Genomic DNA, 22499 nt, shown 5'->3' with positions numbered 1-22499 from the left:
ACAAAGCTCGTTTTCCTTCATTTTTGTCAAAATTTTTATTATACATGACACAAAAGAAATGGCAGGAGATATGATTAAATATGTTCCTAACGCGCGAAACGCCGGTAGACTAGTTTTTATGAACCAGACTTTTTTCGATCCATACAAGGAAGTCGTGCTAATAATATGTTCAGCTATTTGCTACAAAAAACGCAAAAGTTGTTAGACAGCTTTGTAAGTATAAACGCGGAGCTAAAGAACGTGTACGATGAATTTTGAAGGGCTACTTATCAGCATATCGTAAGATACTTACATCAGTATTATATCCTATGGAGTTGGCTATCCCAAACTATTGTAAGTGCTCTTAATAAAGTATCGATGTAGGAAAAATTGTTGCTCAATTTTATATAGTTAATTTGACTTCAAAAGAATTTATTAAATTCCATGTAACGTATTAGGTATAAGGTTCCACCAAAAAAATATTGCATCATGAAATTCTGTTACAATGTTGTACACACATGTAATTGTAAGTAATTATCACACTAGTCTGTATAAATTAATATATTTTTTCCGTGATTTTTTAACCAAGCCTGTCTACCTTTGATTGATTCCTTCATCCGATTTCGATGCAATATAATTAAATAATTAGTGGGCTATGAAATAAAATGCAGAAAACGTGTTCTTTTGTTATTTATTAATATCAGGTTTTGTGTTCCGTCAGTAAACATGTTCCGAGTATGGTATGAATGGTCTGCGATCTGCCAAATAAAGATGTATTGATAAAAATGTAGTACGATGTTCTACCTTGACCTTCGTAATGTTAATAATATAGTTTTACTAGCCATTGGCTTGAACTTTGGCCGGTTCGATCCAGAGCGAGAAAATATAGCCCATATTATCTGCACAAATGTAGATTTTCTAACGGTAAGAGCCAGCGCGCACGAGCAACTTTGTCTCCGCAACTATTTTGTCTCTCCCACCCATGGGCTAGTATGAAAGTGCGCGCACGTAGCGACGCAACTCCCCATACAAATTGATAGGAGAGACAAAATAGTTGCGGAGACAAAGTTGCTCGTGCGCGCTGGCTCTAAGAGTATTTTTTTACGATAGCGAAGTCTAAAGTTTTTTGAGTGGTATCGAAACAAAATACCACATCTAATCTAGTTACTGTAATTGCATGCTTTTTTAGGTTGGTGCGTGCTTAGAGATTTTTCGTGTGCTCTTGACAAAGTTCCGTGATAATTTTGATGATTGATGACTTTTCGAAATTGAGGATATTTGACGAATTTAAAGTAAAGTAAAAGCTATCACAAGACAAACGGCTTCATTACCACCAACTTCAAGAGGTGTTTAAACTGCATACGTTTTAACTCCGCTCGCGTGACGATACACGTCATCGCGATACACTAATTAAACATATTTTGATGTATTACCTCGTCGGTCTACTACCAAAGAATGACCAGTATAATAAGGCAATAAATTAGAAGAACATCAATGTAACAATAATAATGCGTACAACAGTCAATTTGCCACTTTTTGCATTTTCAAATAATTGACGTCCGGAAATACGCAATAACGGGCGTATATGAATTTAAATGTGGAGTTATTAAAATTCCACAAGGCCAGATTTCAAAGTATTATGGGCTAATTACCCTGGTTCATTTCATAATTAACGTAGAAGTGATAAAAGTAGGTAATATAAAAAACAAGTATGAGATAATATGTCTAAAGACCGACAAATTACATTTTGAAATGGTTGTTTAGGTCTATGAATAAATTTTAACAATAGATGGGTAGAGCGATCCTAAAGACGCTTGAACTATTTGCATTTGTTACTGATGTTTAATCTTTATATTTTCCTGATGCTATTAACTGACTCCGTAATACAACTTCGTTCATCTTACGCGTCTTACGCACGTTCAGACGTCTCATCTTATGTTGTGTGGAAAATTTGAAATTTTAACATAATGAAAATTCAAATCACTAAGCATTTAAAATTAAAGCCAAGATTAAAAAAATAGCCTTTTTTTAGCTTCAAGATGTCTGTAAGATAAAATGTAAACACTCCCGGATAAACATCAATCCTCCCGAATCCCGTCCGAACAGGGCCCTTCCGGCCTCCTCCACTCGCGACAGCCCAAGCCGAGGTTCGAGATCCCCGTCAAGGGAGGACGCCCTTGCGCATGTCGCTACCAGGGTGAACCTTCAGTTCACCCACGCGTCCGCGTTAAAATGTAGAAGCCCTTCTGGCTAACATTGAGAAACACCACACAAAAAAAAATCAACCCGTTTCAATCCAATACGTATAAGGATTGTTTTCAATATAATTAAATCAATTAAATAATTACATTCGGTACATTCATACAAAGGGTTGCATGCGAGCGTGGTGCACTTGCGAGTTAATAACCTCGACTTCTGCACAAGATCCGCTCAATTGTTTAAGTATTATTGGCATTTATTGTGCGAGAGAAGTAGGCTTGGCACTTTTATATGCTATTAGTGGTTAGATGATATCGTTATTACGTGTTTTAATCACTTTTATTCTCTTCATCTGAGTGATTGTATTTAACCGATTTAAGCATCGTATTCATTGTTACCTTTTGTTGAGCAACAGTTTACAGCTTACGCTTTTTACTAAAAAAAAAAAGTTTCCAGCAAGTCAGCAACATTGTTGTAAACTGTTGCACAACAAAAGTTTACAACAATGTTGCTGACTTGCTGGAAACTTTTTTTTTTAAGTTGATAACATCAAAGTGCGTAAATCCGCAACATGTTGCTTCAAATTTTTATTATTCCGTATGCTCAAAATATAATTGAGTAACTTATTTTCATTAGATCCTTTCCTGATGATTTTCATCGGTTCTTCTACGAGTATAATTTGTGTACTTTTTATAATTTCAGCTTTTCTCTACCAAATGGTATCTGATAATATCCTATTGTCATTTCCAAGAAAGTTGAGTTTATAGTACAAGATTGAAACTAAGCACATGACTAATAGGTGTGAATTGTATGTTTGTTTGTTAAACATATCATCTGTCCATTTTCCACAATCATCACTTATTGACTCACCTTAATGGATTTGAGTATTTGGCTTACCACAGCCAAATTGATTTCGACGATAGATAGCAATTGGTGTTGTTTGTCTCTTATTTGATATTTTATGGCTCTCTAGAACAGTTTTCAGCATTCATTATGGTAATTGATTTTTTATCTTCAACTAGCGTACCGCCCGCGGCTTCGCCCGCGTTCTCAAAGAAAACCCACATAGCTCCCGTTCCCGTGGGATTTCCGGGATAAAACTAGGTACCCTATATGTTAATACAAGTTATAGCCGCTATATGTGTGCTAAATTTGATTGTAAATTGGTTCAGTAATATTTGCGTGAAAGAGTAACAAACATACATTCGCATACATCCATCCACACAAACTTTCGCATTTATAATTTTAGTAGGATGGCAAATTGTATTATATATTGATTAATTTGAAAAGCTTTTTATTAACTAGCCTGATTTACCCTGATTCGCCTGGGTTTTTGTAAATTTTTCATATTTTTACAAATCCAACTGACCAGAGATCATTTAAATTTCAGCCTTTCTTGACTTTTATGTGATGTAACTAACTTAACATTATTTTATATATAAATAGATGAAGGAAAGGAAGGACGATAACTTTAATGCAAAAGTAAGGTCCCGTGTTATGCATGCATCTAACTGATAGATTTTCTTTAGAGACAAATAGTTGATCCGTTATCCTGCCCGACCGAGACATTTTTTCTTTCTCTCTACCAGGAATCAAACGCACGACCCTTCGGTTGTACGCGTTAACCTCTATACCAAGGTCTATTATCATATGTGCCTGTAATAATCTTGATGTTCTTAATTCCAGCTAGCATATTACGACGATGAGGAGGACCAAGACGACGACTCCTGGGAGACAGAGTCGACTGACTCCTGGGAGACCATCGTGGAGGAGGTGGCCTACGGATGACTGATATTCAGTGTGCTGTCCCATCATGATCATGCGCATATGCTGTTCAATAGAGCCATCCTTCCGTAGATGTTATTGTACTGTAGAGTTTTTTAACAAGGCATAATAAAATTTGTGAATTTTTGGTGTGTCTAAATGTTCGTAGCTCTACAAATGTGTAAAGCATAAATAAAAAGTTCTTAAGGTTACAAATGTGTAAGATGTGCCGAAAAAATTTGATAAATCTATTTACGTCTGAAATGTATACGCATACTATGCATTGTTTTAGGAAACGAAATAAAATGTGAATTGACAGACTTATGTGAATAATAGACAGGACAGTGATCTGCAGGACTTATTTTTTGTTGTACTGATGTAAATAATATAAAAACACTTGCTGTTTCATTGTGTTTTACATTATTTATTGCTATGTTTTTATGTTTTGATTGTTTAAATAAAATATTTAAGGTATTTTTAATTTTACTATTTCTTAGATCTTCTTGATCTCCTGATTTTTTTTTTACATGGCTAAAATCCGTGAACAAGTAGGTATTAAACTTTTGGTAATGTTAATATGCTGACTTTTATGTAAATATTGTGTGCACATTGTAAAATAAAATGTTTAAAATATGTAATTCCAAATTTGCCAATTTTGCGTCTTCCGTGGCAATTAAACTACGACTTAAACTAAATTATCATAAAAAAATAGAGATTTCAAATTAGTTAATTGAGCAATATACACGTTTTCCTAAATTAAACAAACAAATCAATCGAATTAGGTGAAATTTAATAAAAAATATTATATAGTAAGACTCGATAATATGATTATCACTTTATCAGAAAGTATGTAATAACAACTTAATTTCTTTTTAAACACTTTTTAAAGATCACGACTCTATCATGAATATATGTACATAAAGACAATTTAAAAAAAAGACGGGTTGCACTCCGGGAGTGCCGGCAGAAGTGAAAACTTGATTATTAACGCATGTTTGATATTTTGGAATGATATCCGTCTCAAGCATGGAATATAAGGGGTAAAAAAAAAATCCGTCTTACGCTTTTTCGATCAGGCCACGTGTCCTGACGCGAGTTTAAGATTTTATACCCAACGCCGCTAAAGAAGTTTTCACTTCAAAAATAACATAAAAAAATAATTTCATTTAATATTGTTCAAACTTCAAGTTTCTTCTAATTAGTCAATAAGAAGGATTTTTATATTATTACTAGCGGTCAGCCCCGGCCGCGGCTTCGCCCGTGGAACATATTTACGTTTTCTCTACATAAGAACCATCCTCGTACTTCAAGGAATATAGTAAAAAAAAGAACTATCGAAATCGGTTCAGCCGTTCACACGTGATGCCGTGAACACGCGAAACGGATTTTATTTATATATACATATAGTTTATTTTGTATACATATAGAGTACATAATAGACATTGACATAATATTGTACTTTTTACTTCTTCGTTGTGTTGTTACCCGCACCGTCTACGTAACAATACAGTTTTATTATTTAGTAATCTATATACATAATATATACGACATAGTAATATTATTACTATGTCGATACGTATCGTATGTACCTAATATGATAATAATGTTATACATACATAGGTTAAGTTAATATTTATAGATAAGTTACAATTTATTGTATAATTTCGTTCGTATTAATTTTAATAACTTGTTGACATAAATCAGTTGAAATACCTATTGAATTTGATGAAAAATTAGATACCTTATACGTAGCTGTAGTTGCGTATTAATATAATATAAAAATATATATATATTTACTTAGAAAATAATTATAGCAGATATTAGTGCTTTGGTTGATTAGAAAAAATAATGTATTATTAGGTTAAAACTTAAACGTAGTTACTATTAAGTATAAGCTAATAATTAGTTTTAGTTTTTTGAAAATTTTGGGCTGTGTGATATTTTAATAAAAAAAATATTCGAAAACTATCTTTTATTTACCTGTCTTTAATTTACTAACATACATGTTATTAATAAATACTAACGTAAGTATACATTTTACATTTATAAATAAGTACAGGCACGCATTATATACGCTCAAATGTATTGAGATTCAGACAAGATTTAGAAGCCAGTTGAACACAACTTCCTAACAAAGTCATTGATAACCATTTTTTGGCAACACTATACTTTCATATATCTTTTGTCATTTTAACTGACAGATAAGCTAAGCAGAATATATCCAGTAATTATGAAACTGGCTAAAAATGCTATATGGGCCCTCTACACAATGGGCAACGTTGGGCGAGTAGAGGCGATCACGATAGTGGTCCTAAATGTCTATGATCGGTCGTCATTCTAGATTTTTTGTCATAATCGCCGTAACAGCGGCCAACATCGACGATCATTTGTTGGGCCAACGTTGCCCATTAAGTAGAGGGCCCCTTACATTGGACCCAACAATCGCTTTGCTACAATGGTACAGAGTACAGACTACCCATAAACAAATATATTAGAGTTGCCACTTTTCACTCAATTCATTTTAAAGTACATAGCTTTCAATTGTTCTAAGAATATGAATGTGAAGATTGTATGAGGCCCTATTTTCGCGTAAGTTGGTAGAAATCCGCTCCACAACGCTAGAACACCTTCGTTCTTTATTACACTCATTAGAACAGTTACTTGACTCGCTCCTTTTGTTGCGTTTTGTACTCTGAAACAGAATTTATACGTCAGTGTTGCCAGAAAATTAATTCTATTTTTTTTTATTGTAGAATGTTGTTTTTCATTTGTATGTATCATATGTATTTTATATCCTTATTATAAAAGAGAGGGCAACGTCGCGGCAAATAACTATGAGCAGCGCAAGGAGCATAGTGTGGAAGGCGCATTAAGTACATTAGGCAACTTTCGTCATACAATATATTTCAAAGATCCTATTATTAAAGTTTTTTTTTTTTTTATAAATAAAAACATGTTCAGTACCTAACTACCTACTAACCTAGTTTTCACAATATCCACGGGTAGGGACGCAGCCGAGGTGATCAGGCCAGAAATCATGGCGCAGACTGCATGCAGCGGCATGCCGTCACCCATGTAGGCAATCAGTGCTTCACGTGACTACAAATGATTTTTAGCTATATTTTATCGTTTGTTTGTATTTTGTAACGAATTGGCATAAAAAATAATGGACGGATTTGAATGAAACTTTGCAAGTTTACAGTAATATAAGTACCTATTACATCTAACATCAGAATAACACATGGGCTTTATAAATACTTGATTTTGGCTTTTGCCCACGGGTGAAACCACACAGCACAACTAGTATGTTATGAAACAACTAAAGGATATTTTGCAATAATCGTCGAAAAAGCGATACAATTATTAAAAGTTAAAATATAAGATCGTAGTTACTTGCGCGTAAGAAGAAAGTTGTGCTCCATTCACCACCATGGCCCTGGTGACGGTGGCAGTCACACCACGCATTAGTGTCCCTGCACCTTCCTCTTTGATTATTCTGTAAATATCATATTATGCAATATGCGAGTACACTTCTGTTTTTAGTCCCTGAAAATGTAGTTAGCTAGATAAGTATTGAAATATTATCGAAGCCGTTTGTGAGCTTTGCCCATATGCTAATTGTTATTAACCGACTTCAAAAAAAGGAGAAGGTTTTATTTTATGAGCATTTTTGTCTGTATTTGTAAATGTTGCAAGTGCAAGTTTGAAGTCGGTTGTTTTTAACGCAGTTATTAAGACTTGTTTTACCTACTTAAAATTCCTACTGTAAACTGAACCGTCACTAGTCTAATTTGTTAGGTCTCGTACTAATCGAGTTAAATAAAAAAAAACCTCATGTTCTTAGGTCAGTTTCAATTTTTAAATTAGGAGATATCAAAATTTTGCTGAGTTGCTATTTATTGATAACGCATGTATAGAAGCTCTCTTCCGAAGAGCGTCATTTAGACATAACTCCTAGCCGATCTTTTCATCTACGTAATACACCTATGCTCTACAAATGTTTGACCGTGAATAAGATTACTTAATACCAAAATGTTACTACTACTATAGCGTTACCTAGAAAGTGCATTAAACACATTGCTATAGTTGCGTCTCTGCTCGGGAGGCAGACGACCATCAGCTGTCATTCTGATGAGGGCCACCTCTGACGGGTTGCCGAACACCGCACCCACGCCGCCCGCGAAACATCCGAGCAATATTTTCGCCCCAAAATTTGGTGTGCCATGATTTCTGAGAATCAGGTTGCCAAATGAAAGGTACAATCACAATAACAAGACATGGGTAATGTGTAATAATATGTAACATCTAGATACCTACTCACAAGCAAACACAAATACATATTCTTTGTAATCAAATCGAAACTAAAAATAGATGCAGTATGCACCAAACGTTGGAATTAATTTTCTCATTTGCTATTCTTGTACCTACTGCTAGAAACATAACTTTGAATGTATGTAGACAAACACACAGCGCGCCGCATACCAGCGCCACATGCTACATGCATCGAACATTTACGTCGCCACAATCAATGCACTACAATTCAGCTTGCTACAAATGTATTGTATATGCGCACATCGGAAGCACAGTTGTAGCGTCGCACCGCTTTGAGAATGTCGACATCATCGTCTAATGACGACGATTTCTTGGTGTGGCGCCACAAATAACGAACGTGTTCCATCTTGAATTCGTGTAGCGCGGTTACGTCTCGCCACAAAGTGCGCCCGCTACAAATGTTTCCTCGGTGTGCGTGCTCGCGTACAAATATATGGGGACGATAAATGTGTCACGTTTCAAATGTGGCGCCACAATTATCGAGATACAAATGTATGCCTGGTGTGCGGCGCGCCCGGAGTTCATAATTTTGTCAAAGGCAATTGCTGTTCTTTCTGTGTTATATAAAAGTACACGTTTATTAGAAGGATTATTGAACTAAAGAAGAAGATTTAAAAGTATATCTTACTGCTGATAATAATCGAACAGTGCATTGAAGCATCCCAGTCTAGCCGTAGTATACGTAGCCTGTCTGAACAGCGACGCTGAGAGGCCAGTGTAGAAGCCAGTGACTCCTTCCTTCCGCAGGATTTCGCTAGCTATTGTGCCCACGCTACTGTTGCTTTTGGGACCCGCTAGTTGCATCCGCGTTTTGACGAGATCGGCTGGTTGCACTATGACGTTTGCTAGCATTCTGTATAATATATATTCTGGGTTTTATTTACGTTTGGCAATCAAATATAATTAAAATATGTTGTAGGTATAACAACTACCAGAAAATCATATATTTTCATTTTTACTAATTGAAATGACAAAATATTTAATGAATAAAATGGTTTATCATACTTACATTATAAATAGTTTGTAAGTGTGAATAGATGTTTATTACTCTATTAATCTAATATCTAATAACACAAAATCTACTGGACAGGTTTGGATGAAACTTTACAGAAATATAGGTTAAACATGAATAAACACTTAAGCTATAAAAATACTCGCTTTTACACGCATCTTCGTCCACGCGTAAACATACTCACTACAGCAAGTAATGTATATAGTTGAGAGCATACAGCACGAATTATTTAACAAAACTGTGTTTTACTGACCCACTCAAACCTCCGATGAGAAAATTTAGCCAGCCAGGAATAGTTTTAGGTGCAGCTTTGTCACCCATTTCCTTTCCTTGTTTATTCTGTCTTTCAGTATTATTGTTTTTTTACATTTTTGCTATTTATGTTCCTAGATTGTAGTTTCCATAGATTGTATTGGTTTGACAGTTGATTGGTAATGTTGTTAAAGTTATACTTTTTTTTTAGTTTTAGCACCAAGAAGGTAGTTATGTATATTTTATTAATCAAGTATTGACTTGTTATCTCATTTAATTTCATAAAACTAATCCTATCCACAGGTTGCTTGGCAGAGATCTCTTGAAAGCGATAAAGCCGCCTATTTAACATGTTGTTTCTTATGTTTTTCTCTTTCCCTTTATTTTCTTCTGTATGTGTACTTTGTATTGTATTGTCAGAGTTTTTTTTTATATTAATTGTCTTATGGGGTAAAATCACGGAAAAATAAAACAATGTTTAATTCACAATAAATATATTTAATTATAATATTACATAGGAGGTATTATAATACAAATACAGAAATTCTCAATTATTAACCTAATGCTGAGTTACCACGGCCACGATTCTGTCGAGTCTTGGTGGAACAGGTTACGTCTGAAAATAAAGTATTATGTATTAATATAAATATAAATAAATCACACTAATATTATAAATGTGAAAGTTTGTGAGGATGTGTGTGTGTGTGTGTGTGTTTGTTACTCTTTCATGCAAATACTACTGAACCGATTACAATGAAATTTAGCACACATATAGAGGGTAACTTGAATTAACACATAGGATAGGTTGTATCCCGGAAATCCCACGGGAACGGGAACTACCTATGCTTTTTCTTTGAAAACTCGGGTGAAACCGTGGGAGAAAAGCTAGTGTAATTATACATATTTACATATTTATTTTTAATCGCTCCATCCAAAGACGCATATCCATACAATCTACGTAAAAATAAATCTAAGTCAGTCTCCCCTCAATATCCTCGGCGGAGTGTAGTCTCCCCTATGAGTGTCGAAAAGGCTTATACCTAAAAAGAAAGCTTTCTTACCTTCGAGGAGGTGTCTCTGGTGACTCAATACGTCTTGGAGGAGTGTAGTCTCCCCTCAATATCCTGGGAGGAGTATAGTCTCCCCTTGTAGGAGTATAGTCTCCCCTCGTAGTGAAGTCTCCCCTTGTAGGAGTGTAGTCTTCCTTTGAAGGAGTATAGTCTCCCCTTGTGTAGTCTCCCCTCGTAGTGTAGTCTCCCCTCGTGTCAAACAGTGTCCCCGGGGGAGTGTCCCCAAACGACCTCGTGTCCCGGGACATGGCCCCAAAGTCCCGGGGCTCCCGGGTGTCCTGTACCCGGGGCTGAGCACGGGACACTTCGTTGAGTAGGGATAAACAGGAGTGGGAAAGGCGTTGGCTGAAATTCTGTAACAGAAATCGATATCGCAAGAAGCGTTAGAATAGAATAGAAGAATAGAATAATTAGAATTAATTTGCAGTAAAAATCAAACACAAAAACGACGTGTGTCACTCGGGGACTGCCGCGGTAAAGCTATTGCATGTTATGCCTTCAAGCCACACCTCCGCCCGTCGGAGTGGGGAGCGTGAGGTTTTTCGTTACGGAATTTCTCTATTCGGTCCCCGCGCTCAAGGCCCGCGATAGAAGCTATGTAAAAGCTTAAAAAAATACACAAGAAACATAACAGTTTACTATGAAAAGGCCTATGGACTCAGCAAATGGTGGAAACAATGACCAAAAGGCCAGTGCTTTCACCGCTGTTTTTCAGCCATAGCCTGTTGCAAAGGTACGAGTTGATATAATAAAAATCGTATAATTAAAATTAAAGTACACAAAACTAAAATTAACATCATCATCACTAGTTACATTATAAAACAAAGTAAGTCGCTTTCTCTGTCCCTATATCCCTTTGTATGCTTAAATCTTTCAAACTACGCAACGGATTTTGATGCGGTTTTTTTTAATAGATAGTCAATTTAGGAAGGTTTTAGTATATAATTTATTATGTTTTAGACAAAGCGAAGCCGCGGGCGGTAAGCTAGTAATATATAACCTCCTGAGACCCAGGATTTTTTTTTCTTTCTTTTTTAATAAAAATTAGCTGTATCTGTTCTAATGCAATTATAGATATTAAAAAAAATGGAAAAAAAAATCTTTCGTGGAAAACTTGGATTTTCTTTATGTCATTTATATATTACAGGGGGTCCCAGTTCCAAGTGTAATAAGTTTATGAAAATGAAGAAAAACTACTTGTTTTTTTAGTTATTATATATTTTTAAACTTGAAACCTAATATTTATTATTCTATCTATTGTTCTGTATCTATTTTTTGTAACTTGGTTCAAAGATAGGTATTTTTAAGGGTGAGAAATAACCAGTTCAAATATTTTGCACCGGCGCGGCGGTGTATTTATATTGTCACGTCCACCCATAGGTCTTATTTCTAATCCATCCTCTTGGTCAGCCTCCTCTAATGCTTGGTCCACGTCATGTGCGTCCCCGAAATGGTCTGCCAACAACTGAAGATGACATATATAGTGACGATTCTGTACTGACGTGACTCATACTCATTGGACGAATGGAAGAAGACTCATTTTCTGGTGTTTGGGCGGCTTCATCGGTATCATTTGGGGGATTATCTTCATCTCAAACATTTATTTATTAAATTAGACTTCTTCTAAAAACACTTTTGAATCGTCATAACAGTATTAACATTTACCACCGATTCGGAAAGCAGTATCTATGGAGAAGAACCGGCAAGAAACTCCATAGGTCCATCATATAGGTCAATATTTGACTCATCCAGGTGTTGGTAGATCTCAGTATCTTATAATCCTTGAAAATTATAATAAAATCTGTAACATAAACTAAATAATGTCATATAGGTAATACATGGGGCCCTTGTAACCAATACCAATTTGGCAAGAATTGAGACCAAATGTCTTACCAGTATGACATAAAAGAAAACATTCATATTTTTCACAAGTTTTAGATTTATCTTACAAAATAACTATTGCGGTTGCAGAAATAATATCTATTATAATTAGATATACAAAGATATACTGCAATATACTAATGGTTCCACTAAAAATGTAAGATTACTGACCACGTGTTTGCCGTCGCACAGCCACCGTCAACTTCGAAATGAGAATACTTCAAATCACTGTCACTTATAAAACCAAAAACCGTTTAGTATAGCGGATGACATACCACTACATCGATTTGAGGTATTATTCCCGCATATACGCAAAAGATGGCGTTGAAATATTTTTTTATTGTTTATGTAATATATATATGACCGCAGGCCCCAGGAGGATAATGTATACTGCATAAAAACCGCATCAAAATCCGTAACATAGTTTTAAAGATTAAGCATACAAAGGGACAAAGGGACAGAGAAAGCGACTTTGTTTTATATGTAGTGATGATTTATTGAGGATGGAAATGAGGATGCTCAGATGATCTGGAGGCGTTACCCTTGCCCACAGAGTGAGAAACACTTATATCCGAGGAAGCTTCAAAGTCAGATCAATTGAAGAGAAGCTTTCGGAAAGACGCCTCCAATGGTATGGCCACGTGATGAGAAGACCTGAAGAGCACATGACCAAGCGAGTCTTGGCCATAAACTCTGGCCCAAAAAAGCGAGGAAGACCTCAACAAACTTGGATGTCTGTTGAACAAAGACCTGAAGAAGGCTCAAGTAAATGATTCGACCTGAAGAAGGCTCAAGTAAATGATTCGACGACCCGGAACCGAGGTCTCTGGAGAAGAATGACGAGGAGAGCTGACCCCAAGTGAACTGGGGGCACAGTAGTAGTAGTGATAATTTATTTACCGGCAAGCAGGAGCCCTTCATCTCCCTTAGGTCGATCTTGCGGAACATCTCACACAGCAGCAGCTCGTGCAGACTCGGTGTGCGCGGACTGAATATCATCTCTATTATTTCCACAACCTGCAAATATAGAAGAAGAAGAAGAAGAAGAAGAAAAGTTTATTCAACACCACACACATAATAAAAGGAAAAAAAAATAAACACAAAACAAAAGCAACAAATTAAAAAAGAAAAAAAATAGAACTTATTCCCAATCAGTGTGGTGCTAAAAAGGGTCGCTACTCAGCATGTGCTGCACTTGTTGTGAAGCGCTGATTTTCAGTAGCCCCTACAGTATACATATTTTTTTTTGTATTTCAGAACAATTTTTCTTTCTTTCGCTTGTATTATGGAAACGATGGCTGATAAACATCTTATAACTATTATAAAGGCGAAAGTTTGTAAGTATGGATGTATGGATGTTGGTATGGATGTTTGTTACTCTTTCACGTAAAAACTACTGAACCGATTACAATGAAATTTAGCACACATATAGAGGGTAACTTGGATTAACACATAGGATAGTTTTTATCCCGGAAATCCCACGGGAACGGGAACTATGCGGGTTTTCCTTTGCAAACGCGGGCGAAGCCGCGGGCGGAAATCTAGTCTTAATATATATAAATCTCGTGTCACAATATTTGTCCTCAATTGACTCCTACACCACTTAACCGATTATAATAAAATTCGCAGACCATGTGCAGTTCGATCCAACTTGAGAGATAGGATAGTTTAAATCTCAAATCGTTTTAGAAAAAGCGGGCGAAGCCGCGGGCGGCAAGCTAGTACATATATACAGTTTTATATAAATACTTCTATAGATAAACACCCAGACACAGAGCAAAAATCTATGTTCATTCACAAATATATGCCCCAGGTGGCTCAGCTCCTGTTGGTCGAAGCGTGATGATATATAGTAAATAATAATAATAATAAAAACATTTATTGACAATAAAACACACCACACAGATACAAAAAACAAACATAATTAAAAAAGAAAACAAAAAAAAAACCAATAGAACTTAAAAACTAATAAAACTTACTTAAAACAAAACAAATAAAATAATATAAAAAACCTTATAACTAAACTTAAAAAATGTAACTAAAAACAACAACAAAGAACTGTGTGGTAAATGTCCATTATCAAAAGGGACTACTCAGTTAGAAGCTGTAGTGCCCCATAGGAACACTAACAGCACTGATTTTCAGGAGCCCCTATCGATTGCGACGATTGGAGTTACAGCTTATACCTACGTACTTTGCATTGTAGCAAAGTACAAACACAGACTATAATAAATTAATAGATAACAAATCTGAATAATATATATATGTATATACAACGATGGAATAGTGATACGTGTGATATATATTTATTAATATTAGCACTTACTCTGCTTATATAGTATGAGAAATAAATGTGTAATAAATTAAGAATAATAAATAACTAAAATAACAAGTATTATATTAAATGCGTAGAAATATACAAATACAGCGGGAAACATCAACGACACTAAGGCTGGTACAGCGTATTTAATAAATGTTTTTTATATTTAAAACGAAAGTTTGTGATAGTTTTTACTTCAGACAGGGGTGGTGGAAGGTTGTTCCAGCACTTAGTGGCGCTGTATGTGAAACCGCCTCTAAAAGATGCAGTGTGGTGCATGGGAACCGAAAGCTTTATGCTGGCAAATCTGGTTTTGTATTTTAGGTCGCTTCGTTGACCTAACCAAGCTAATTTTTCATATAGGTATGATGGTATTTTTTTGTGCATCAACCCAAATAATAAAGTAGCAAAATGTAATTGCCTACGTCCATCCATATTTAAAATATAGCCTACTAGTGGTCCGCCCCGGCTTCGCCCGTGGTACATATTTCGCAATAAAAGGTAGCCTATGTCCTTTCTTGGGTATTAAAATATCTCCATACCAAATTTCATGCAAATTGGTTCAGTAGTTTAGGCGTGATTGAGTAACAGACAAACAGACAGAGTTACTTTCGCATTTATAATATTAGTATGGATAACCTTCCTCGATAAATGGGCTATCTAACAGCTAAATAATTTTTCAAATCGGATCCAGTAGTTCCCGAGATTAGCGCGTTCAAACAAACAAACTCTTCCGCAATATAATATTAGTGAATACTTTCATACCTGTGGATAGCCAGCCTGTAGGTCCGGCAGCAGAGAGAAGTCAGTCTCAGCAGCCGCACACATCTCGAACAGCACGTGGCCCAGGGACAGCGTCTCAGCGTGCTGAGAGACAGCGACTGAGTTGGGGGGGCGGGGGGCAGCTCCTATCAGCGTATTTTCTAGCCCGCAGATACTAGAAAAGTAAAAAATATTTATTCATAAATCAAGCGTATATTCTACACTAGCGGTCCGCCCCGGCTTCACCTGTGGTACATATTTTGCAATAAAAAGTATATGCCTATGTTCTTTCTCAGGGTCTAAAGATTGCCTGTGCCGAATTTCATCAAAATCGGTCCAGTAGTTTATGAGCCTATTCATAACAATCAAACAAACAAACAAAGTTTTCCTCTTTATAATATTAGTGTAGATGAAGTTATACTTCTAAAAGCAGGATTCACTTAAAAATTACAATGAATGGATTGAATGTAAATGGATATCTTAACCTATATATTTTTGTTTCAGAACAAGTAAAAAGCAGATGAACTGAGACCATTTGGTGGTGACTAGTTACCTAAGATTCACCACTGACTATAATTTGATGAAGAAGAATACGACCGACAGTCGTGCAATATAATACTTTATCATTCTAAAATAGAATTTAATTTAAATTTATTTATCTACTAGCTTCCGCCCACGACTTTGTACGTGCACGTGCATCCCCGTTTTTCCCCGTTCCCGCAAGAATTTCGGGAAATCCTTTCTTAGCGGATGCCTACGTCCTAACATCTACCTGCATGCCAAATTTAAGCCCGATTCGTCCAGTGGTTTGGGCTGTGCGTTGAACATAGGCATATACTTTCTATATCAGTCACCTTTGAGTTTTATTTATATAGATGAATGAGAATACCTATAACATTTATAGCAAATGCTAAAATTTCATTCCTATCATTCCTATAAATTTCATTCCTATAACATTTATAGCAAATGCTAAAAATAAATATTGAATATTAAAGGGGTGACAGACGTACGAGTAAGTACGCGAACTTGTGGCTCGACGACCTTTTTCGCTCGTGTGTCACCCCAAGTACGCGTACTTAAAAACCGTCGAGTAAGTTCGTTGACGATCCAACATGTTTGAAATTTTACTCGAAGCCCGCCTTGGCTCGCACGTCTGTCACCGCCGCGAGCCGAGTAAGTACGCGAACTTTAAAACCGCGACTTTAAAGTTCGTACGTCTATCAGCCCTTTTATAGTCCTCGTTTATTTTCTATATGTCAAAGTAAGGCATCATCAAACATATAAAACAGCTTACTGAAAATATTAGTGTAAGAAATAACACGCGAGGCCGGGTTAAATATCAGTTTGAATGTAATAAGAATGTACTGCGATTCTACACAGCTACACAATTGATGTAGGTACCTACTTAGTTGATAACAAATCGCAGCAAGTCAACGACTATTAGCAAAGTGAGGGTAGTTGGGTCGAACGTTGTATAAACAACGTGCCCCCCCCCCCCCCCCGGGCACGATTCGTACGAATGCGCCACGAGTCAAAGGAAAGTGACAATAAAATAGTATTCGATAGCTAAACATGTTTTGACAGGAAATGGTGACAACTATTCATCCACAAAATTATTAAAATCAAAAGTTACGTCTAACAATAGAATATCAAGTACGTACCTTTCTCTATCGATGCTATAAATATTTTCAACGGATTTTATAAAACTACAAAAATCGTCATTTCTCCAACAATTCATACTCACCGTGCTACGCCATTTTGAATGATCACGTTCCCAGAATGCAAATGCGTGAAGGGTGGGAATCCCTTATCCTTCAGAAAGAGTAACCCTTCGAGTATTTGTCGACCAAACCTCGCCACCTGTGAAGCTGGCAGCCCTGTCCCTACTGTTGTGTATTTCTTGAAATATTCGTCGCTCCATGTACTCTGAAATAATTATTTGATACCATTAAGTTGGACTAGATAGGATTATAATACAATGTAGTTAAAATCTATTTGAGGAAAGTGGAAACCATACCAAAATAATTGTTTACGACATTTTTAACTCGATTTGTTTCTTATAAATCGATAGTATAGCAACATTCCCGTATATAATATTTTTACTATTTGGCAAAATATTGTTATAAACGGCCTTTTTGCGTAATTTTATGATCTTAAATCAACCTTAAACTTTATCCATACTTTATATTTATTGGGTCCATGATACTTTATACTATATATTATTATTTAATATTATAAATGCGAAAGTAACTCTGTCTGTCTGTCTGTTATTCAATCACGCCTAAACTACAGAACCAATTTTCATGAAATTTGGTATGGAGATATTTTGATACCCGAGAAAGGACATAGGCTACTTTTTATCCCGGGAAAATAACGCAATCCCGGAAATCCCACGGGAACGGGAACTATGCGGGTTTTTCTTTGACTGCGCGGGCTAAGCCGCGGGCGGAAACCTAGTATTATATAAATTAAAAATTTATAAGTAATTGACAACATATAGAATATAATTGTGATTTGTGTTTGTGGTATAATAAAATTGCGAGACGAGATAATTTTTGCATGCATTGCTCTACCTACAAACACATACCAATTTTTAGAAAAAAGAACTTTTACTAAGTATATTTATTTGGGCTATGTGGCCTGAAATAAATGAATTTTATTTATTTATTTATTATACTCTCGGTACCAACCTTATACAACAAATCCTTCAAGCTCCCCTTAACATTAAACGGCAGAACAGCCAACGCATGACCATTGCACATCTCTAGGTCCAAAACGGGGTAAATGTAAGGGTGGTGGAGGGCTCGGAACAGCTCCATGATGAGGGTCTGGGTCCGCTCGTTGGGGTCTATTGGGCATTTACTTGTTAAAGGTACCTGAGGGAAAAGGACGGTAACGTAAATACAAAAATTCACAATTCATTTATTAATTGTATCGTAGTAACATTTTGTATTTCCAGGAACGATTAAAATATAATCTATAATATAAAAATGAATCGCAAAATGTGTTGGTAATAGCGCATAACTCTAGAACAACTGAACCGATTTCGTTAATTCTTTTTTTATTACATTTCTTGAAGTACGAGGATGGTTCTTATGGAGAGAAAACGTAAAAATGTACCACGGGCGAAGCCGGGGCCGACCGCTAGTTTAATAATAAATATATTTGTGAATGTTAAAAACTATTAAATTAAAACACTTGCTTGTTAGGGGCACCTATAGAAAAGGAAGGTTATGTATTTAGTAGAAGCAGGCTTTTGTAGTGTTTCTAGGAACGATTAAAAAATTAAAATATAATCTACACTAATATTATAAAACTGAAGAGTTTTGTTTGAACGCGCTAATCTCAGAAACTACTGGTCCGATTTGAAAAATTATTTCGTGTTGCAATTTTGGCCCCACTTTTTAGCTTCTTTGTATCATAGTTTTAGTATAATATAGTAATTTTGAATTAACTGTACATATATTGTTGTGTTTGAAATTATCTTATTTTAACTATAAGTATTGTGTGCTAATCGTGTTTATTGCAATTTTGCAAAGTGCAATATATACACTCAATGATCTAAGACACTCACCAATGTAAGCAGTCTTTCTGTTTTTATAGAGTTGTCGTGTATCGCGAACCAGTGCTTGTTGGAGCGATATCCTATTGAGCTTAATGGATGAAGTAGGACATATCTGGAATATAATAAAATATAATATTCTGTTTTAAAATATATATTCTGTATTTTAATTGTGACTATATTTTTTCAATAGACTTTAAAAAAGGATCACAATTCGACTGTATCTTTTTTTTGTGTTTTTGGGTTCGATACTTCAGTTTTTGACAGGAAGAACTGATTGGATCATTGTTTTGCACACCTCGGAGAGGTAAATGCTCTAAATTGTCACCAAATCAAAAAATTACGATCCAATCATCTCATATTTATTTTTTTTTACAATTTGAAGGCGGTTTTGTTAAAAAATACGAACTAAAGAGTTAAATTTTGCGTACTGAGCAATATAAAAGTATTATTTTATGCATCTAAGAAGATTAGTTTGTGACGGGGTTTCACTTGCCTACGTAATTTCAATGAAATTAAATTGCATAATAATTATCTATATAATGTTGTCGTTTAGTTTTCTTAAGCTTTTATAAATTATAACTACTCATCTATACTAATAATATAAAGAGTATCAGAGTATGTTTGTTTGTTTGTTTGAACGCGCTAATCTCAGGAACTACTCGTCCGATTTGAATTCTTTCAGTGTAAGCTAGCCCATTTATCGAGGTAGCCTATTTATTATATGACTCGTAAAAGATTATTCTGGATAATATTTGAATGAATTTTATAGAAGTAGGTATATTTATTAAATTAATTACCTAGGCGTTTTTGATAGATATTCGGAGCATATAGCCATCGCCGCTCCAGTCTCGATGGTACACTCAGGATACCTGGCCAGTGGAAAATTAATAAATACACACTAGCTGTACAGTAAATAGGAATTAGGAATTAGAAAATTGTTCAAATGTAATAAAGTCTACAATTTTTGTAAGTATACTAGCTGTTGCCGCGACTTTCCTCGATGTCGAAAATATGTAAACCTAAATCATTCTCCAATAGCTGAAGAGTCGACACACAATCGGTTCAGTGGTTTAGGAGGTGTTGACTGACAAACACATTACACACAGAAGAAATATACACATAGACATTTAAATTCCAAACTATATAGCACGCTAATTAAATACTGTAATAATAAAATAATACTTACTTAGGCGAGGCCTCCGACGGCGAGTTCTTGTCGGACCCTGAACCCATAATTGACTTATTGAACAATAACTTTGCTAAAGAATCTATTTTCTGTGCAACAAGCGGTGTGCGATCAGAATTTTCGTCTAGAATACATAATAAAAATTCAGATGTTTTAACTAATGGGAGATTTGCAAAATGATAAAAAAATCGTAAATATTTCTATACAAGTATGAAAATTGTACATAATCTTATCTTTCTGTGGTGGGAATCGAACCCACAGAAATATCATTTAATAACTCAGGCCCCGGAATATTGTGTATGTAATCTATTGTAAATAGAAAATCTATTGTGTCTGGGACCGATCGGGCCGCTTGGGGCTCAATGGGTTATGTAGTTATTTCCTAGTAAAACTCTATCTAAAAAAAACCGCATCAAAATCGGTTGCGTACTTTTATATAGATACACAGACCTAGACGCGACTTTTGTTTATACTATGTACCAGAATTATTTTAAAATTGTATGTAGGTATTAAGTATTAACTATATCACTTTAATTATGAAAGATTGACATAATTGATCACTTTGTGCTTGTACTGTTATGCGAACATTGTAATAAAACGATTTTTAATTTTAATTCAATTAAGATGGCCTGATGAAATGGCATAATCGAGATTAAAATTTTAAACCAAGCGATTCAGAATAACAGGTAAAAAAAAATTTTGTTTTCTTTTTTGTAATTTCTATATTATGCTAACACATAGCATATAGCATTCCTATACGCTTAGATAACAAGGCATGATATTGTAATTTGGAACAGATAAAATTAAGAAAGAAACACGACCGATTGATTCCATAAAAAACACTGATATTGTTTAAAATTGTTTTGTTAGGTTTCTATTATGAATTCAACGGTCCTTTTGACGATTAATTAAATATTTAATAAGCACAATCAAAAAAATTAGAAAAGTTATATAAATTTTCAGTAATGACGAGAACATTAAGATTGTAGATGTAACCGATTTTGAAGATCTATCTTGAATCGCATTCAGCATCAGAAATCAAGTTCTTGGCTCTTGTTATCACTATAAGCGACTGCATTTAATTTATTTTTACAAGCACCACAGTCCACATCATCACATCACATATTAAATTACCCTATGAATTAGCTTAAAAATTCACCTTCGCTTTCCTCTTTATCAGATGACACGGAGCGGATACGAAACGCATTCCTCTTATTAGCCGCAGCGACAGACTCCGGGTTCAATTCCGCCGCTGACTGCGCCCTTCTACACGACCCTCGACGTTTCTTTTTCCTATAACTGGACCTCGGCCGCTCCTGGTAGAACCGGTCGTGGCCCGTGGTCTCCGGCTCCCGCAGTTCCTTCCCCTCGTTCGTCGCCTTCATGTGCTGGTACAAGTTGAACATCTTGACAATTATTTTTCCCCGCAAAAAACGTAGCTTCCCAATTTTGCTCGCCTCGACGCTTTCCTCGCTATGTACCGTACACTGTACAAGTATGATTATTATTTGAAGATGTCTCAACAAGTATAATCTGATTAAGTTTTTATGAGCATTAATATATAGCGAACAGAGGTATTACGGTCTTATGGAATATAGAATATTATACGTATACAAGCCGACACGTTTATAGAGCGGTCCGAGAGAATATGTCATTATAGTTCAACTAATTGAAGACCTTTAAGTGCTGTTAAGCTAACTTGTAACTCCCACGTACCTATAATATGGGTACATTCTGTGCTCTCTAGGATCGAAAACGATACGAAAAGTGTATTACAATGTTGTAGTTTTAATGTATTAGTTGATTAATAGGATATGAAAATATAATGAGATATTTATACGATTTATTCTAGTTAGTTTAATTACAGAGTAACTTAGGTACTCATAATCCTAAACTATATATTTATTTCTTTAAATTGAGTACCTAATTAATCTAATATTTTAATACAATTTGCAATCTAAAACAATATAGTGGTGTTTTAATCTGGTGGGTACCATATACCCTTTTATTGTTATTTTGACTTGGATATGTGAGTCTTGGCTGACTTTTCTCCCTATTAACATAATAATTTGTAGAACTGTTTGCCATAAATTACATTTTTTTTAACTAAACGTTATTGAATTAAAATATTAAATACGAATATCTAACTACTACTTACCATATGGAATTGTCTATTT

General features: G+C 35.2%; 2 protein-coding genes across 4 annotated transcripts; both read right to left on the bottom strand.

The window, feature by feature from the left end:
- Positions 1-5984: 5984 nt before the first annotated feature.
- LOC123697937 (mitochondrial 2-oxoglutarate/malate carrier protein-like) lies at positions 5985-9682 on the bottom strand. The gene is made up of 6 exons (XM_045644515.1): positions 9540-9682; positions 8903-9127; positions 7999-8172; positions 7336-7438; positions 6923-7041; positions 5985-6634 (listed from the first exon to the last, which is right to left on the bottom strand). Exons 1-6 carry the CDS (start codon positions 9605-9607, stop codon positions 6454-6456), a joined length of 870 nt encoding a protein of 289 aa, XP_045500471.1. The 5' UTR covers positions 9608-9682; the 3' UTR covers positions 5985-6453.
- Positions 9683-10015: 333 nt separating this feature from the next.
- Positions 10016-21991, bottom strand: LOC123698149 (slowpoke-binding protein). Of its 3 annotated transcripts, XM_045644748.1 has the most exons (11): positions 21482-21991; positions 20323-20446; positions 19934-20005; positions 19146-19248; positions 18770-18786; positions 18262-18430; positions 17316-17497; positions 15575-15746; positions 13390-13506; positions 10600-10961; positions 10016-10154 (listed from the first exon to the last, which is right to left on the bottom strand). In XM_045644748.1, exons 1-11 carry the CDS (start codon positions 21726-21728, stop codon positions 10109-10111), a joined length of 1611 nt encoding a protein of 536 aa, XP_045500704.1. In that variant the 5' UTR covers positions 21729-21991; the 3' UTR covers positions 10016-10108. The 3 variants fall into 3 exon arrangements, with proteins under 3 accessions (XP_045500704.1, XP_045500703.1, XP_045500705.1); XM_045644747.1 differs by lacking the exon at positions 18770-18786 and having other exon boundaries at positions 18262-18447; XM_045644749.1 differs by lacking the exon at positions 18770-18786 and having other exon boundaries at positions 18262-18447; positions 20323-20359.
- Positions 21992-22499: the final 508 nt, after the last annotated feature.

This window comes from Colias croceus, chromosome 15 (genome assembly GCF_905220415.1).
Source record: "Colias croceus chromosome 15, ilColCroc2.1".
NCBI classification, from domain to species: domain Eukaryota; kingdom Metazoa; phylum Arthropoda; class Insecta; order Lepidoptera; family Pieridae; genus Colias; species Colias croceus.
The sequence above is the reverse complement of the archived record's forward strand: the minus strand, read 5'-3'. Positions and strand labels throughout refer to the sequence as shown.

Excerpts from the sequence above, each read along its gene's own strand:
- LOC123697937 (XM_045644515.1), bottom strand. The coding sequence starts at position 9,607 with ATGGGTGACAAAGCTGCACCTAAAACTATTCCTGGCTGGCTAAATTTT. Across the intron at positions 7,439-7,998 it reads GTGTTTAATGCACTTTCTAG|AATAATCAAAGAGGAAGGTG; the intron begins GTAACGCTATAG and ends TGATATTTACAG. Across the intron at positions 6,635-6,922 it reads GTGGATATTGTGAAAACTAG|AGTACAAAACGCAACAAAAG; the intron begins GTTAGTAGGTAG and ends ATTCTGTTTCAG.
- LOC123698149 (XM_045644748.1), bottom strand. The coding sequence starts at position 21,728 with ATGTTCAACTTGTACCAGCACATGAAGGCGACGAACGAGGGGAAGGAA. Across the intron at positions 19,249-19,933 it reads TATCTATCAAAAACGCCTAG|ATATGTCCTACTTCATCCAT; the intron begins GTAATTAATTTA and ends ATTATATTCCAG. Across the intron at positions 10,962-13,389 it reads TGAAGGGCTCCTGCTTGCCG|AATTTCAGCCAACGCCTTTC; the intron begins GTAAATAAATTA and ends TTTCTGTTACAG.